General features: G+C 34.3%; 2 protein-coding genes across 2 annotated transcripts; both read right to left on the reverse strand.

Moving 5' to 3' along the window:
- Positions 1-202: 202 nt before the first annotated feature.
- On the reverse strand, positions 203-3,305 carry LOC114186345 (transcription factor MYB101-like). The gene is made up of 3 exons (XM_028074414.2): positions 2,502-3,305; positions 894-1,704; positions 203-817 (listed from the first exon to the last, which is right to left on the reverse strand). The coding sequence occupies exons 1-3, from the start codon at positions 2,847-2,849 to the stop codon at positions 582-584; spliced, it is 1,395 nt and encodes a 464-aa protein (XP_027930215.1). The 5' UTR covers positions 2,850-3,305; the 3' UTR covers positions 203-581.
- Positions 3,306-10,549: 7,244 nt separating this feature from the next.
- Positions 10,550-11,728, reverse strand: LOC114184730 (uncharacterized). The gene has a single exon (XM_028072041.2). It carries the CDS (start codon positions 11,726-11,728, stop codon positions 10,550-10,552), a length of 1,179 nt encoding a protein of 392 aa, XP_027927842.2.
- Positions 11,729-19,246: the final 7,518 nt, after the last annotated feature.

Raw genomic sequence — 19,246 nt, forward strand, 5'->3', positions numbered from 1 at the left:
TTCCTATGCAGTACATTTTGAAATAACGTATATACCTCATAAATGATGACTAAATTATTAGTCATCATAATTCATCAGATCATTATCAACCTAGGAACATTTTAATTAGTACAGTGTTATTTACGTTAGGGCAAGGAGATACTGTTACGAACCAACTTAACGCTACTGTGAATCTGCTACAGTTCCATGAAACTTGGTTTCGGAAAGTCTGATAAAGCATATGATAACACACATGTACACAAACATCAATTGTATAGATGCTAAACGATCGAGATGCAACCTTTGCAGCACTGTTTTTCTAATTGCACAAGGAACCACTAAAATTAACTACAAATGGAAACAAAACAAACAAACAGTTGAATTCTAACTCTCACACCAAGCCATTTGGGAAAGATATGGAATATGAAAATAAGGAAGATGGAAATATGGGTGGTGGCATGGTGCATGTGCAGTTTGAAATAGTTAATGAGCCTAGCTAGCTAACTCAATATCTCTAAATTCTAACACATACTTCACAATGAGGTTTTAAATTGGTTCTGTAATGATTACAGAAGACATAGGTTTTTGTCGAGAAGATACATTTAGCATATGCTGGGCATGTTGTTCCAGCAAGTTCCTAGAGTCCAAGCATACTCTTGATCAGCGGGGTCAGGTGCTGAAGCATTCGGCTGATTTTCAAGTCCCAATGACTGATTCTCCCCTCTACGGTACCACTCAGGCATTGGCATTTCTAAGGGAAACTGATTCAGCAGACTAAACAAGTCATCGTCCATCGAGTTCATCTCTTCCATCGGATCCTCTCTCATCACTTTCTTCCCTGCATGTTACAACTTTATTAATAAGATAAAGAAAAACAAGTATATGAAAGAACCAGAAGAGTGAAAAAGTTTCACCTTTTGAAAATTGAGAGGAGCTATTATCATCATCCCTCTGGTTTTCAGTAGTAGTACTGTTGCCACTGTTCTTCTTCATCGCTGACATCATGGCCTCCTCTTCATATTCCATGTTCTTTCTCTTACAAGATAGTTTTCCAGCAAGGGTTGGATCCTCCTCATTCTTGGACTTGTCATTGTGAGAAAGTCCTTGAGCCTCCATCACTAGAGCATCCAGCAGTCCACTGTTTCCTGGAGGAGACAATGGTGCAACTTCATAGTAGTCATTGTTGTTATTATTAGCCATGGTTGAAGATCCCATCAAGCCATCAACACCACTGGCATAGGATGAAGCAGGGGTTGGTGTTTGGTTGGAAGAGATGTCAGGGGTGGAGACTGACACCAAAGGAAAGGATTCATATGGGGATCCTGCTATAAAGCCATGATCACCGAAACTGTGGTTAAGAAGGGTGGATGATGATGATCCATATGGAGAAAGAGGAGACAGTGGCAAAGCATTTTCATTGGAAAACTTGAAGTGCTTCTGGCTTTGATTGATGTAACAGTTGGCAGAATCAGGTTGGTTTTGCAGCGGATTCGCATTGGAACTTTGGCTAGGGTCATTGAGCTTCTTGGGGTAACAAGAAGATAGAAGTAAAGCGAATGATGCAGATGAATGAGGTTGGTGGTGTTCCATGTAGCGGTGTTGTAGATGGTATGCAGTGGCTTCTGCATGCACCTCGGGAGGATAAATAGGTAACCCTGCTCTCTGACGCCTTTTCATTCTGGTGTTCCAAAAGTTTTTTATTTCATTGTCTGTTCTGCCAGGTAACTGAAACCAGAAACATGATAAGGACGGTGAGAGAAACAAGTTGTACGTCAAACAAATCACGTAAAGGTGTGATGAAGTTTGGTGTTTAGCCTCGGCAAAAGAAAACTCGAGTGGGTCCTCATGAAAATGCATTGTTCAAAGAAATAAACAAAGATGCCAATTCCATATATTCAGACAAAAGACTGAGGTCTGCATGAAACTGTAATTAATTAAAACGAAAAGGGAGAGCCAAAAAAGAAACTCCATTGAAGTTCAAAAGGTAAGAAAGCGAGTTTATCTTTTTTTTTATGACAAAAGCTTCAACATTTAATGGTTTACTGATAATCATTGGCGGAAACAAAACCCAGTAAAAATGTCACCCAACAAAAACAGATAAGCACATAGAGCAGGAAGGTAACCCCTTCTTTGTCTCTGGTTCTTTGCCATCGATGGATATATAGATTTTAAATCAAATTTAGCAGATCTCAACCAGATACGAATCAGAAAAGTAAAAAAGAAAAAAGAGGCTAGAAGAAAAAAACATGCAAATCATGTCAACAACGAGGATGGTAGAAAAGATCCACGCCATCAGACAGCACGATCAAATGATAAAATCAAAATGGAACAAATTACAAACCAATGGGTATTCACTTCCGAAACCGGAAAAGGAAAAAGGCTGTGTGAACAAATGAATTAAACGCATAAGAGAAGAGAAACGATGATGACATGAAAATAAGCCAAAAAAAAAAAGAGAAACAAGCCCAAAAAGTTTAAGTAAGCATTTTGATGTAAAGATATAGATATAGATATAGATATACCTGTGCGGCCATTCGGGCCCATTTGTTTCCAAGCTTGGAATGAAGGTCGATGATGATCTGTTCTTCCTCGGGAGAGAATGCACCTTTCTTGAGATTAGGCCTGAGATGGTTTGCCCAGCGAAGTCTGCAACTTTTGCCGCACCTGAACAACCCAGAATTCTTGTGCACGGAGTTCCAGTTCCCTTCACCGTGCTTCTTCACGTACTCTACGAGAATGGCGTCTTCTGCTGGGGTCCAGGGCCCCTTCCTCACGCGACCTTTGACCTCGCCGTCCTCCTTCGTTGTCGCATTGCTGTCGTCGCCTGTTTCATCGTTGGTGCTGTCGTTGTTGGAGACCGTTCGCGCCATAACAGCTACAATTCACAGAATGCGAGGTCGTGCGTTACAGGAGAAGGTGGTGTATACGAGAATGTTTGATTATAGAGAGAGAGATATATGGGAATGAGACACGGTTGTTGGTTGTTTCTGGTGATGGTGATGGTGATGGTGATGGTGATGTTGCTGTAGTTGTAGTTGTTGTCTCTCTCCTCTCAGCAGAATAAATGAAAGAGAGAGAAAGAGAGAGAGAGAGAGAGAGGAGAGATGAAATGGTGGTGAAGAATGAAGAAGAGACAGAGAGATGTAAAGGGAAGAAACCCTTCTGCCCTTTGTCTTCTCTTTGCTTCGTTTTCTGTTTTGGTTTGATTTGATGTTGAGAATTGGATTTTATGGAGAAGAAGAAACTGGGAGATACAGAGAGAGAGAAAAGAGAAAGAAAGAAGAGCGTGTGGGGCCCAGGCCAAATGCAAAGGTAGCGTTGCTAAGGTTAATTTGGTGTTTCGAAACAAAGAAAAAACAAAGAAAGAGAGACAAAGGGTGAAATATGTCATTAGAGGTGTGAGCTATAATTTCGCTCCGATTTGCATGCTCTGTGCTACGTTCTTTTTCGTGTTTATTATTTTCACCCTTTTTTTTACTCCACTACAATTATATATAAATGTTAAGTAATTTTTATTATTTTAATAAATAATTATTTTAATAACGTCTTTATATTTTTTTCCTATAAATAAGAGATATATAATAAAGGAGAATTTAGTTGAAAATATGAGGAAAGTAGAGAAAGAAAAGAGTGTATAAGAAGTCTGGGAGAAAAAGGTGATGGCTTCACATTTTCCTCGAATTGTCTGAGTTTGTCTTGTCATAGACTTCTAAGTGTTTTCTTTTATGGCCCAAAATTTCAGTAATGAAAATTATTAAACCATTTATGGAAATATTTTCTTCATTTTCAGTTCGTTAATAAATTTTGGGTTTTTACTGATCATATTATTTTTAAATTTCAATATATTCATTTTTAATAAAAATAGATAAGTTAGCTATCCTAATTATGCTTATATACCCAGTTTCGAATTCCAATCATAATGATTATGTATTATCAGTGTTTTAAATAATTATTTCTTCATTAGAAAATATAAAACAGATTTATCTTGGTTGTCTCACTTTTGACTCTTATTAATAATAACATTTTGGATTATTTCAATAATTAATGCATTTTCCATTCTGTAATATACATTTTGACTGTTAATAATTCATCAAAACAAAAATTTATATCTCTTTATAATTAATATTCAATATACTTAAAATATATATTATAATAATGTGTGTACATATCAAGTTACGTATGTTTTAGTTTATATGGAAATGTGAAAGTAAGGTTGGATTGATTTATTCATGTTATATTTCTGAACTGTAAATTAAATTGAATCAACAAAAAGTAATTAGTCAATTTGAAATGAATGGAGCGCACTTGACTAAGATTTTTAAAAATAATAAATATTAGAAAGAAAAAAAACTAATTTGAAATTCAGTCACAAATATTATATCACTAAAATATATCTAAAGGGAAAGACCTAAATCAATACTGTGAAATTCAGTCACAAATAATATATCACTAAAATAGTAGTGAAATGTTCCTAGAGTTCAATCCCAAAATATTTAGGAAAAAAATATTCTAATTAAAGAGCAGTCAAATATTGTGGGTCACTACCCTCCATCAAAAAATTCTCAATTAGTTCTTCTAAACAAAATATAATATGTCAATCAATAGTTAATTACCATATCTTGAAATTTTTAGTTGTTCTATAATTACTTTAAAGTCATATATGTGGTTGAAAATATATCAAAATAAAAAATAGATAATAAGTGTGAAAAACATTTAATGACATTATTATTGATTAAATAACATTATTTATAAAAAATTTATTCAAAACTATATAATAAATTTGATTATTGACTAAATTTAATTAACATGTGTATATATAAGGATAAAATTAATAAGTGTTGACTATAGCATTGTATGAGAAAAAAATCAATTTATCTAAACTTTGATATATGCAATATAATTGAACTATCAAAATATATAATGGATGAATTAATAAAATATAAGTTATAAAAAACGTTATTGGAGAAGGAAATTTTATCAAGAATTTTTCAAAAATAATCTAACCCCTGTTTAAATATTTGTGAGTACAAGAAGTGTTTCACATATGTTATAAATTCATTTAAATCATAAAAATTAATTAAGTTTGAATATTTAAAACTATTTTTAAATTATGAAAGGTAAAAGGCACTAATGAAACTTATGATTTTTGTGTCATAAAAAATTTATTATAACACGTTAAAATAATTGAAAACATTAATTTTACTTTTTAAATAATTTTTAAAGAATTTAAATGAAAATATTAAATTATGTAGATATTCATTTAAGAAGTGAAGACTACCAATTATTCATTTACTTGTGAAAGTTTGAATGAATTTACTACTATACATTTTACACTATAGGCATATTTCAACATTTAATTTATATTTAGTACCTTTATATTTAATGCTCAAGATTAAAAGAAAAGTTGTAAAAATAAAATTGGTCAAAAATTTAAAATAAGAGAGCAGATAGATGTTATATGATGATATACGAGTTATCAATTTTGACTAATAATTTTTAGAGGTTAAAATAATATTTTTAAACTAAATTAATTTTTATGTTAAATCATTAAAGTTTATCATTAAAATTGTAAATTTAATTGTTCAAAGGGTGAAAATCCAATGCATGCAAATCCATTCAACTAATTTCAATAGGGCAATAGATACAACAACATTTGGAAAACATGCAGAGCTTTCGGTGACGTTTCTTAAAAAAAGAGACTTTAACTGTTACATTAAACTTTCTAGAAAAAGTGTTATGCCTTTTTCAAAGTTACATCAATATAGGTACCATTCTTTTAAAAAAGTGTTATACGTTTCTTTGTTTGTATAAACTATATTATTTTTTATTCAGGTACCATTTTTTATGAAAAACACTATTTACTTTGCTTAAATTTCTTGCAACACTTACGAAAATTGATTAAGCATTGTTCTAGTCACTTTGAGTCGTTCTTCATCCTTTATTCGCTTGTTTAGTTATTTTCAGTCTTTGTTTTCTGTAAATTTCTAATTAGGGTTTGAAATCAATTTCGAATCTCTTATCCTTTTCCTGTTTTTATCTCTTTTTTCACGTTTAGTTATTTCACTACTGGATTGGATAACCTTAAGACAAAGTTTCTACGACGTTAAATCTGGCTGATGTAAACGTTTATACCAGTTAAAATAATGTAAAAAATTTAGATACCAAAACTTATGTATGCATAAGATTACTTTGGAACTTCTTAGTGTGTGTTATATAGGGATGCAAAATTAATGAACATCTATGTATGATAACAATAATTATTAAGAGATAAGTTTAATTTTTCATTAAAAACAATTCAATGACAAGTTGGGGATTTCTCCTATCTTTATCACCTAATGTCTTTGATCAAACCCATCTATCTTCATAAGATAGAAAATGTTCACATTTCCGGAATAACAAACTAGTTTGCACATTCATTTCTATTTACATGGCTCAATTTCTTTTATAAAAAAAAACATAAATATTTGTACACTACAATAAGTTTTATAATTATCGATGAATTTTATCAAAAAAATAAACATGGAGGTAAACTCAAATTTATAAACGAATTTTATTGATGGATTTTATAATTTAAATTATTGATGAAAATTTCTATTGGAAAGAATCCTTCGGAAAGATCTATTTGTAAATTAGAGTTTAAATTATTGTATTCAACGTAGAACTATCAAAGTAAGTAAGAACTCGTGGGTCAACCGAGTCCACTCCAGATTCGGATCGAGTTGGATTAGAATATTTTTACAAATTTCAGTACGAGTTAATTTTTGACCTGGCTTACCAAGAACCCGACTCACTCGAGTTGAACCCGTGGTAAGTCGGGTTGGCTCATCAACCCACCTGCAGTTGCAGATAAAGGGTTATACAATCTTTTTGTATTTGAATTGAGTTTGCGTTGTTTTTTTTAGCCAACATATTGGGTTGGCAAATACAAACATAATAATTTTATGATTGTGGTTTGTATTTGGGATTGAACATTATTTTGGATTGTATTGAAGTTTATTTAGATTTTAATCACAATTAAAATTTAGTTTTTTTTGGACAAAAAAAAATTGTACTTTTTAATTAAGTGAATCAGTGAGTCAATCCGTTTTATCCACCAACCCATAGTGGGGCGATCTATGTTTGAATTTTTTTGGCTCGCTACTAAGTAAGTTGAGTTGGGTTGATTCACTAAGTGATCAACCTGTGGTAGGTTGGGCCGGATAACCCGTTTTGACAGTTCTAATTCAACGATCCATTATGTTAGTAAATTTCGTTGATAAATTATAACTCTGATTGTTTATGGATTTTCCACAGTAACTCCATCGATAAATTAAGCGACAAATTTTCCACCCAGTATAATGAATTTTTTTTATAAATTTAGTGGAGATGGGTGAGAAGAAGAGAATGAGGAGGAGGAAGTCATAGTAGGAGATGAGGAAGAAGAAGAAGAGAAAGAGAAGGAAGAGGAGGAGGAGGATAAGTCGGAAGTGACAACAGATGTGACTACGACGATAGAGGTGTGTCAAGGAGGAGAGGAGGAAGAAAAAGAACAAAAAAACAGAGGAATAAAAGGAGGAAGAAAAGACCTAGTTACGAGTCTAAAAACAAATTTTACTAATGGCTTGAATACGTCAATAATTACTAATAGATCATGAAATTTGTTTTCAAAATTTATCGATGAGCACTTAATCGAGTGATGTTTTTTTGTCAATAATTTATAAGTAAACTTGAATTACCAACTGATTTTTCCTATTACTGGCAAATGATGTTCGTTAGAAATACTTAATTTTCTTAGTGGTAAGACTAATTAAAATAATTAAAATTAGAAAATAATCAAAAATATATTTATAAAGCGTAAAACGAAAGTAGCACCCACTATAATCGACTATATTGAATATATATATATATATATATATATATATATATATATATATATATATATATATATATATATATATATATTGGTTATAACTTGATAATATATTTTTCAACTACTCAATAATTAATTATATCTCATACTTACTTTCTTTCTTTGATTATTTTTTAATATTTATTCAGGGGTCAAAAATCTATAAATACACATTTTTTTTGAGTACTCACTCATTTTTCATTCTCACTCTATACTCTTTTTTATTCTCTCATTTGATTATTATAGAATCTTTTACTTGTATATGTCTTCTTAGCATTTACTTGCAACTCGACGATCAACGTTGTAACTGAAGTTTGACTTTCTTAAGGATTCTACCTCTCCACTTCGATAAATTTATAGTAAGAACAATAAAAGTTATAATTCTATTCAAAATAAAATTTGTCATCTAATAAATTTTTACATTTGTAGATGAACAAAACTTGTAAGAAAAAATTTACAAACTTTTTAAATATTTTTTATTAAAAAATGTTTAGGCATCCTAATATTAAAAAAAAATTCAACTAGATTTACAATAATCATGATAAGAAAAAATCAAATTAATTTTCAAATATTGGTATCGATCATATTGTTATTTAGATGACTATGCGCAACAAGTTAATTTCCTTTTTAAAAAGTTAAAAAGAATAAACTATTTTTAACTGTTTAAAAAAACGTAAACTATTTTAAAAGAGTTAAAGGTTTCATACACAGAATGATTATAGAACAAATAAACCCACAATAAAAAATAAATAAAAATAACCACACTCACAACAACAAAGATTTCAACAAAATCATATGATAGAAACACAGAGGAAAAGAGGAGAAAATAGGAAATAAAAAAAAAGTATTACTCATTTAATTTTACATCAATTAGGGTGGAATTTTCCTTGATTTTTTTGGAAAAAAAATCAATTTAATGTGTTTACATTTTCGAAACATTAAACCTAAAAGAGAAGAAATTATAGTGGAGTTGATAGCACAAGTAGAGAGGGAGGAGAAGACGGGGCAAAATGAAAAGAAAGGGAAAGATGTAAGAGAGCATGTATTAGCCCAAATATGGGCCCATCCAAATTTAGCCCAAACTGAATTTAATAAAGACAGTTTCTTCCTGCATTCTATCAGATTTCTCCTTGATTTTATTTTTTCAGAACTTACTAAATCAATTCCGAAAATATTTTTTCGAAATGGTGTCTTCAGAAAAATATTTCCAAAACTGATTTAATGCATTCCAAATAATAAAATCCGAAAAGATAGAGTGCAGAAAAATATTTGAAGGGAGCAATAAGAAAGTGCCTTCAATAAAAATCACTTTTTGGTGTTCTAGTCTGGACAAGTTATTCGTATTGGATTTAATTTAAGTTCTGGTAAGCCCATTTTATGGAGAAAACTTATTTTTAAATTTTTTTAGTTTAATTTTGTTTACCCTTATAAATAAACGAAAGAAAGATTGTGATCTCAATCTTTTTATATCGTAAAAGAATAAGTGAATAATAATAATAATAATAATAATAATAATAATAATAATAATAAATACAACTCGCATAAATGTTATACTGCGACATAATCCATTGTTATTGAATGTCATTAGTTTCTTTTACTTTAACATATTGTTATTATATAAAATGCTATATTATACTACATTTTACTTATTTTTTTAAATAAAATTAATATTATTCGTGAAAATAAAATCTCCGCAATTTAAGGGATTACATTTTTACTAAAATGAACTTTTAACTTGTTTTATAACTGTTTCGGGGGTAGGGGTCAAGAGTCTACTGAAGAACCTCTTCAAGTTTACTCCACTTCTCACCACAGCGATAACTTCTTCTCCAAGAAAATCTACTCCTTCGCTCGATCGGCTGGGATGGCGATCGGGGTACCTATCTAAAGGACTCCGATGCTTAAGTCAGTAATGAGCCGATCGGTGTATCAGTGTAACTGCTGTAATAAATGCGAATTTAAGATCCTCACCAACCTACCTTTGGACCCTATTTATAGTTTTCGGTGTGGGCCTGTGATTAGGGTTCCTTAATTACGGCCCAATGAACCTTTAATCAAGATTACTAACCTGTTTAACTTTAATTAACCCGATTGACTGACTGTTCGATCGTGTGGCCGATGGCCGCTTGACTGGATTAGTTGTGCCTTGTTTTAAACGAGAACGATTCGTGTATGGCTGATCGACCGATGGGCTTGAGGAAGGGACCACGCGAGTCTAAAGGGATTGATCAACCGATGGTTAATTTACCAATTGTTCGTTGTTGTTTTAGGTGCTGCTCGTGTTTGTCCGATCGACCGATGTGTCATTAGGGATCAGAGTCACTCGTTTAGGTGTCACCGATGGACCGATGAGCCTGAACGTGGCTTCTGACTTATTTGTTTAACCGTTTGACCGATGGTCCTGTAGTTTGTTCACTAGGTCGTTCGACCGATACTCAATTCGATACGTTTGTTTGTAGAACCGATGGACCGATGGACCTACGCAATGATATTTACCTGGCCGTTAGACCGATGGACTTGAGGATTGGATTTGGCCGATTGACCGATGGGACATATAGTACACAAGCCCCCCCCGAGCCTCAAGCGATGGAGGTGAAGCGAAGAGGTTTACCAGTACCGTAATGCCGATTGACCACCCGCGTGTCTCAACAGTTATCTTGCATCGTAGATCGTGCCTGACAGTCATGATTTGAAGCGTCGCGAAGTATGGGCTGTTGATCTGCGCGTGATCGTATGGTTCTGAAGTTGCCACATGTCCATGGAGGTGTCGTCCACGTACACCTCCATGGACCGACCGAACTGCCCCCTGAAGACCTGGTCCATCAGCCTCTGATAGGTGGCCCCCGCGTTCTTCAGACCGAACGGCATGACCTCGTAGCAGAAATTTGCTCGATCTATGATGAACGCCGTTTTGGATCTGTCTGGACCATACATAGGGATTTGGTTGTACCCTGAGTATGCATCCAGGAAACTCAAGAAGTTGTGCCCCGAAGCTCCATCCACCAGCCGATCTATGCTGGGTAGTGGGTATGCGTCCTTCGGGCAGGCCTTGTTGAGATCGGTGAAGTCTGTGCACATCCTCCATTTTCTGCTCGTCTTCTTCACCATCACTACGTTAGCCAGCCACGTAGTATACTTGATCTCTTTGATGAAACCAGCTCCCTCTAACTTCCTGACCTCCTCCTCGACCGCTCTCCTAGGCTTCTCTCCCATTTTCCTCTTCTTCTGAGCAACCGGGCGGGCTTCCCGGAAGATGGCCAACTTATGAGACATGACGTCAGGGTGGACGCCTGGCATGTCGGCGCTCGACCATGCGAACAGATCTTTGTTCTCTAAGATCACCGCCCTTAGGAGTTCTTCTTCTTCCGGTTTCAGGGCTCCCCCAATCTTTGTGACTTGTCCCGGGTGTTTCCCGATCGGGATCTCCTTGGTTTCTCCTTCTGGTTGTAACTGATCCTTTGTGTTCGTTCGGGGGTCCAAGTCTGTCATGGCTACCTCTGAACGGTGTTGCTTCCGCGGATGACTATAAGAAGTGATCCTCAATCCTGCGGCATAGCACTGCCTGGCGATTTGCTGATCTGCATGCACCGTGCATATTGTCCCCTTATCCGACGGGAATTTCATGGCCAGGTGCAGAGTGGAGACGATCGCTCCGAAGGCGTTCAGGCAAGGTGTTCCTAGCAATACATTGTAGGAGGTGTTAGCTTCAACTAAAAGAAATCTAACCCTTACCTCCCGGCCGTCCTTCCGCGAGCCGATCCTGGTACGAAGATCCAGGTAGCCCCTTGTGTCGACTCGTTCGCCAGAGAAACCGACGATCTGCTCATTATAGGGGACGATCAGGTCCTCAGAGAGGTTCATCTTCCGGAAAGTCTTCTAGTACAAGATGTTGACGGAGCTTCCCTGATCGACTAGCACCTTCCCGATCCCGTACTCGGCTACCTCGATCGAGATGACCATCGGGTCATCATGATCAGGGTCGGGCGCCTTGAAGTCCTCGTTCGTAAACGTGATGGGGGGCATCGACCGGATCTTCTTTTCTACTAGATGAACCGATTTTAGCGCCCGAACATGCCTCTTTCGAGCAGCTGAGCTCGATCCTCCGACGAAGCCTCTGGAGATGGTATTGATATAACCCCTCAGGGGTTTATCGTGGCTCCGACTGCGGCTCCTCCTTGGGCTCTTATGTGTCCGAGACGATCCTCTTTTTCGCCTCTCGGGTTCGGGCTCTCTCCGCTTCTCCCACCGGGCCGGGGGGACTCTTCTTACGGGGCTTCTGTTCCTCACCGGGCTTCGCGGAGGGCGATATTGTCGAATATACTTCTTCAGATGCCCCTGCCGAATGAGCTCTTCGATTTTGTCGCGGAGCGTGTGGCACTCTTCGGTGGTGTGGCCGATCGTCCGATGGTACTGGCAGTGCTTACTACCATCGGCATCGGGTGGTGGGGGCTTCTTTCTGGCCGCGGGGAGTGAGTCGGCGCTGAAAGCTTCTTGCAGAATCCTAGCCCGAGGAACGATCAGGGGAGTGTACATCGTGAACTTCGGTGGCTTCTTCTCGCTGGGCCGGGCCGAGGTGCAGTCGGCTTCGGGACTGCGGCATCCTCCTTCTCCCTCTTCTTCAGCCGGAACTCCTGCATATCTTCCATCTGTATGAACTTGGCCGCTCGTTCCCTCATCTCCTCCATCGTCTTCGGCTTCTTGCGGCTTATCTTGTCCGCGAAAACTCCTGGTTGGAGCCCATACGAGAAGTGATGCCGAGCGATTTCGTCGTTGAGATCCTTTATCTTGACCGACATCCGATTGTACCGATCAAGATAACTCCTCAGTGATTCCCCATCTTCCTGCCGGATATTCACTAGGTTGTCGACCGTCAGAATGGTCGGCTTCAGGGGCGCGAACTGCGTGCTAAACCTTGCCTTCAGAGTGGCAAAAGAATCAATACTGTCGGCCGGCAGCTCGGAAAACCACTCCAACGCCTCTCCCGTCAGAGAAGTCGAGAAAACACGGCACTAGATGGGGTCACTAACTGCGTGGAACATCATCTGATGCATGAAGACCCGCATGTGATTGTCGGGATTGGTCGTGCCGTCGTACTTGTCGAATGTCGGCATTTTCCACTTCTCCGGTAGCGGCGTCTCCAGAATGTACGGGGTGAAGGGGGAGAATCCCGACGCGGGGATCGGTTGACGTGATGGGCGGCCCCCATCATTTGCTCCCGAGCTTTCAGCCATCGTGTGCGACAGATTTCCCTTCAACGCCTGTGTCTTCTCGACCTGAGCAGGCTGTGATTGCTCCTGTCCTGTTGGTGGAGGGCGACTCTCCACCCGTTCAACATCTCGATGCTGCTGCACCTGCACTTCATAGTTTCTTTGCATCTCATCCATCCTCTGCTGCATCGCCCTTATCATCTCCCTAGTGTCCGCTTGATCATCTGCCATTCTTCCTCCGTCCATGTTGCTATTTCGGTTTCTCGTGGTCACCATAAGGGTATACTGTCTTAAAGAAGACTGCTCGGCCCCACGGTGGGCGCCAAAATGTTTCGGGGGTAGGGGCCAAGAGCCTACTGAAGAACCTTTTCAAGCTTACTCCACTTCTCACCACAGCGATAACTTCTTCTCCAAGAAAATCTACTCCTTCGCTCGATCGGCTGGGATGGCGATCGGGGTACCTGTCTAAAGGACTCCGATGCTTAAGTCAGTAATGAGCCGATCGGTGTATCAGTGTAACTGCTATAATAAATGCGAATTTAAGATCCTCACCAACCTACCTTTGGGCCCTATTTATAGTTTTCGGTGTGGGCCTGTGATTAGGGTTCCTTAATTATGGCCCAATGATCATTTAATCAAGATTACTAACCCGTTTAACGTTAATTAACCCGATTGACTGACTGTTCGACCGTGTGGCCGATGGCCACTTGACTGGATTAGTTGTGCCTTGTTTTAAACGAGAACGATTCGTGTATGGCTGATCGACCGATGGGCCTGAGGAAGGGACCACGCGAGTCTAAAGGGATTGATCAACCAATGGTTAATTTACCAATTGTCCGTTGTTGTTTTAGGTGTTGCTCGTGTTTGTCCGATCGACCGATGTGTCATTAAGGATCAGAGTCACTCGTTTAGGTGTCACCGATGGACCGATGAGCCTGAACGTGGCTTCTGACTTATTTGTTTAACCGTTTGACCGATGGTCCTGCAGTTTGTTCACTAGGCCGTTCGACCGATGCTCAATTCGATAGGTTTGTTTGTAGAACCGATGGACCGATGGACCTACGCAATGATATTTACCAGGCCGTTAGACTGATGGGCCTGAGGATTGGATTTGGCCGATTGACCGATGGGACATATAGTACAGTAGCAATAAAAACCATTGATAATTTTTAAACTCTAATCCAGGAAAATATATACAAAAATATTCAGATAATGGTTGATAATCTAAAGTGAATTGAGCATTATATTCCCGAATTTCTTTTAGATTTAGAAATATTCGAATAATTCGAAAATTGAAATTGAAATTGGCTGAAATGAAATTGTTCAGGTTCATCATTCATGATAGTTATGTTTTTGACCGTTGTATAAATTATATACGTAATTGTTTATATTACATATTAATGATTTTTTTTTGGCATATATTTTTTAAAATTTAATTCTTTAAATAATTTTTATTTTAACTAAACTAAACTAAAATAATTATATTTTTATCTTTATCTTTTAAATGACCGTTAATTTTATTTAATTATTTTTTAGGTTTAAACAATTTATTTTACTATTTTAATTTTTAAATTATTATTTATTTAAATTGGATTATTTTTATTTCAAACTAAATTACTTAGTTACAATAAAAAAATAAAAAAATACACATGTAAATATTTTCTCCAAATCTTCATGTTCCAATTGCGCCTCCTATTAGTGGCTTTTCCATCTTCAAATCGCAATTCATCTTCATTTCTAATTTCAAAAGAGGAAAAATCACCATGAACGAAGGAGAAGACCCAAAGAGAGTGGATCCAATGAGGAGCGGGGGAACTTCCCAAAACCCTTAACAACCTCCAAGAAACTTTTCATTGCACCCAAAAGTGTTTTTCTGTCTTGCAAAGTGAGGAAATCCCCCTAAAACCTCCAAGAGAATGTGCTTAAATACCTAGTTTTGACACATCAAGGTCATCGTCATCCGCTGACGCGATTCTAGTGGGCTTGACGCAGGTAGTTGTTTCAAATTGATCTTTTATTGTCCTAAACATGTTTCCTTGCGTTTTAGTTTGTTTTCTTTCACCACAAATGTTTCTTATTCACTTATTTCACATATTCAAAAAATATATCATAGGTAAATCAAGCATAATATAATTAAAATACAAAATAATACAAAAACACACTAAACTCGATGATTAAACTAGGAAATAATTAATTTTTTAATGATAATAAACACAAAAATATAAAAATATGTAAAAATTGAAGTTATCATGCAAGAGAAAATTAAAAAAAATATAAAATATACTAATTTTTAAAAGATCGATCGATCCAAAATATTTCTAATTTTTTAATTACACCAAAAAAATCCGAAGGTACGAAAGACAAAAAAAAAAGGATGAAAGAGGCGCACGGAATTTTCAATATTTTTCGAATTTTGTAATCTTAATATGAATAATATAATAATGTACAAATATAATTTTTAAAAAATATATATAAAAAATAAAATAGGAAATCTTTTGGGAGCTAGCAAACAAACACGTTATAATATATTTGGAATCTGTTAAAACCATAGTCTCACTAGTTTTTCTGTAACGTTAAAGAGTAGTTTTAAAATAGTTACACGCATTTACAGTGCAAATATACGCTGGTCTAAATTTTTAACAAAATTAGTTTTAAACCGTATACACACGGCTTGATGTCTCTCTCTATATTTTTTATGTTAATAAATACATAATATATTAAAATATATATATATATATATATATTAAATATATTTAAATGTATATTATATTAAAAGATATTTAGAAAATAATAATAATAATAGTTTTTAAGTTTTTAATTTTTTCAACTATGTTATTATTAATTATGAGATTTTATAATTAGACCTTGTATGTATCAATGCAAAATTCAAAGTTAAAATTGCAAGGAATTATCCACTAGATTAATTATATGCAAATTATTTTATACTTAATATGAGTATTGGTGACATTGATTCAGTCATTTAAATAATGTGTCAGTTAACATAGTGAAAAGAAAAAAAGATTTATATATAACATTTTACTAAAAAAATGTAATATTAAAGTAAATTTTTATTTGGTACATGCGGAAAGATATTTGTATTTACAATATGTCCATAGGGTAATTTTTTTATCGGTTAACAAAATAAAAACCTTCATGTATCATAAAAAATTAGAACGTTAATACAAGAAATAAAACAATTTGATTACTTAAAAATATATATTTTTATTAGAAACCATTTTACACACTTTCAATCATCAAACTTAAACTTTAAAACAAAATATACTTTTATTTTTATTTCTAATAGCGAAAATGTCAAGTTATGTTTTCAATATTTTATTTTTGGTCAAAAAAGTTGTTTTTACTTTTTCTAGGCAGATATTTTTGAAAAAAAAAAAAGAATGTAACATCTTCATAATTAAAATGAAAATAAAATAATAAATACATAAAATATATATTCATAACAAACTGCCTTTTAGTGTTTTTATTTATTTCAGAAAAGTTCTAACTAAGTTTTTCAAATAATCAATTAAAAGATGTTGGCTTTTAGCGGTAAAAGGATATGTATTAAAAAATATATTTCAATCTACAAAAATGTATATTAACAATTGTATACTCATCTCTATTGTTATAGATAATTAGCATGCATATTTTTGGTAAATTTATCTCTTATCATTAGTGTATCATATTGTTGGTCCATATATATATATATAGTGTTTGTATTAATACATAGATTTTTTCTAGATAAAGTAAGTCTTTGTATGAAATATTTAGGATATCATTTTTCAAAATTATCGAATAGTTCCAACAATGTGTGTTGTTAACCTAACAACTCTTCTAGCATTTTTTTTTTTCTTCTTGTCGTTAACATATAGAAGTTTGGTAGTGATAATAGTGATTAGGAAATTTCTTGATGAATAAAACAAAAGGAAAAGGAGCTTTAAATGGGAAAGCAAAGAGCTAGTTGGATAATGTAGATGCCTATCATTTTGTCCAAACCCAATCGTATCCTTTCTTGTGGGCTCTTTGATTATGATTTTGTTTCGAGTCAAGACAAAACCTAAGAAGACACTACCATTATGTTCAAATCATCACTTACGCCACCGTTTAATTTCTGTGGTGAATTCAAAAACAATAACAATTTTGGTTTTTCTTTTATCATGCTTCTCATACGTCACTACATACATTCAAACATACAAAAAGTTTTTTCATAAAGTTTAATGTGAATCAACTATCTTATTTTGGAGAGAACAAAAAAGTCAAAAACATACCAAAACAACTCACCATGGTTTTAATTAGGTCCACGACTATCTTATTCTCAAACCTTCTTCGCATTTCACTTCGCTCCAAACTAAAATTAGTTTATTTTCATATTGTAATTGCTATCATAAAAAATGTATTAACATTTTTCTTTCGATTTTTGAAAGTATTTATAAAGTTTAGTTTAACAAGTACATAATAGTCTCCTTTGGTTGGAAATAGGGAACCTATTATATATCCTATTGTGGAGAGGCACGTAGTATATTGGCAGCAAGAGAAGAAACCGTTTACTAACGACAAGGAATAAGAAAGTGAACACTAATCAAGTTACTCTACATCCTTTGAAAAGAATGAATAAAGTTCACAAGATTTTTTTTTTATCGACAACAATGTTAATTATTAGTATTTGTTAGTAGAAGAAGTTGAACTTACAACCTTTCTTACTCTCTCTTCTCTCTTCCAAGCTCATCTCATAAAACTAACCTTCATACCTAAATATTAGTAGAAAAAGTTGAACTCAACTTGTTTTAAATTTTCTTTCAACTTTATCGTTAAGTCAACTTAATAAAATAAAATCCATAATTACATAAAAAAATGGGAGGTGATTTTTTGAACCTTGGTTTTATTTATTTTTGGTAACCACAATTATTAAAAGGACATGAGAATTGGGGAAAGGAAGATGAGGCCATGGAGCTATCTAGGTACATGAAGGAATAGAAAGGGAAAAGAAAAGGGTGAGACCCCACTTGAGTTTGCATCTTCAATGACTTAGCTTACCTTCATTAACTCTTCTGTGTCCCCTCTCTCCAACTAGTCTCTATCATCTCCTCTAACACAATTCAATTTCAATTTTCATTTATATCACTCTACAGGACCATCTCCCCAACCTCTAATAACCATTTCATTTATTGTTAATTTAAAGGATATAACTGAGATTTTTTTTTTAGTATACCACTTGAACCTATATATTAATTGTTGCAACCTTTTTTTTTTCTTAAATATGACAATTCTAGTAATTTCTTTATGATATTACATCACAATCGTGAAAAAGAAAAACCATTTTCCTCCATCTAGAATTTCTAGGTGTGTGATGTTCACCACTCTTTGTTTTTGTGGGTGTTGCCGTAATGGGAAAAGCATGTTTGAAAGGGTGGTGATGGGTTTGGAAAATCCCAGATGGGAGGAACATGGGTGGTTGTCAAAAACCGACATCAATGGATTCATTATATACAATCTGTAACAGCTAACAGGTAGATCAGAGACACCAACGATTGGTACCAGAAATCTAAATTTATAACTTTAGTTTTTTTTCTTTTGAAGGATATCATTATCCATTTAGTAAATAAATTAATAAATAAATAAAGATATCCAACATGGACCATTTGGTTGGACGGTACACCCTAGCCTCCATCCACAATTTATTATGGGTCTCTTTCTACCATTCACCTTCAGGGGAGCAACAAATTTTTCCCCTTCCTTCCACCATATTCATCAAATTCAATTATTAATCAGATCTAAATAATAAACATTAATTCTCATATATAACCTTTTATTTTTATTTTCATAACTATTTAAAACACGTGTATAAAATATGCTATCAAAACTTTTTTACTTTGTTTTTCTTTTTAATTTGGTCATTCTAACCCATATATATATATATATATATATATATGAAAAATATACTATGATTTCTTTTTTTTTTTATTTTTATTTTTATTTTTTGACTTGATTTAGTGTGAGTCATTAATTATTTAAAAAAAGAAGACAATAATACATTAATTAATGGTTCACACTAAATTATATCAAGAAGTAAAAGATGAGAATAAAAAAATGAAAGTCATAATATAACTTTTATATATATATATATATATATATATATATATATATATATATATATATATATATATATATATAT

The sequence above is a fragment of the Vigna unguiculata genome, chromosome 5 (genome assembly GCF_037176805.1).
Source record: "Vigna unguiculata cultivar grain cowpea cultivar isolate G323 ecotype 2 chromosome 5, ASM3717680v1, whole genome shotgun sequence".
Classification (NCBI taxonomy): Eukaryota; Viridiplantae; Streptophyta; class Magnoliopsida; order Fabales; family Fabaceae; genus Vigna; species Vigna unguiculata.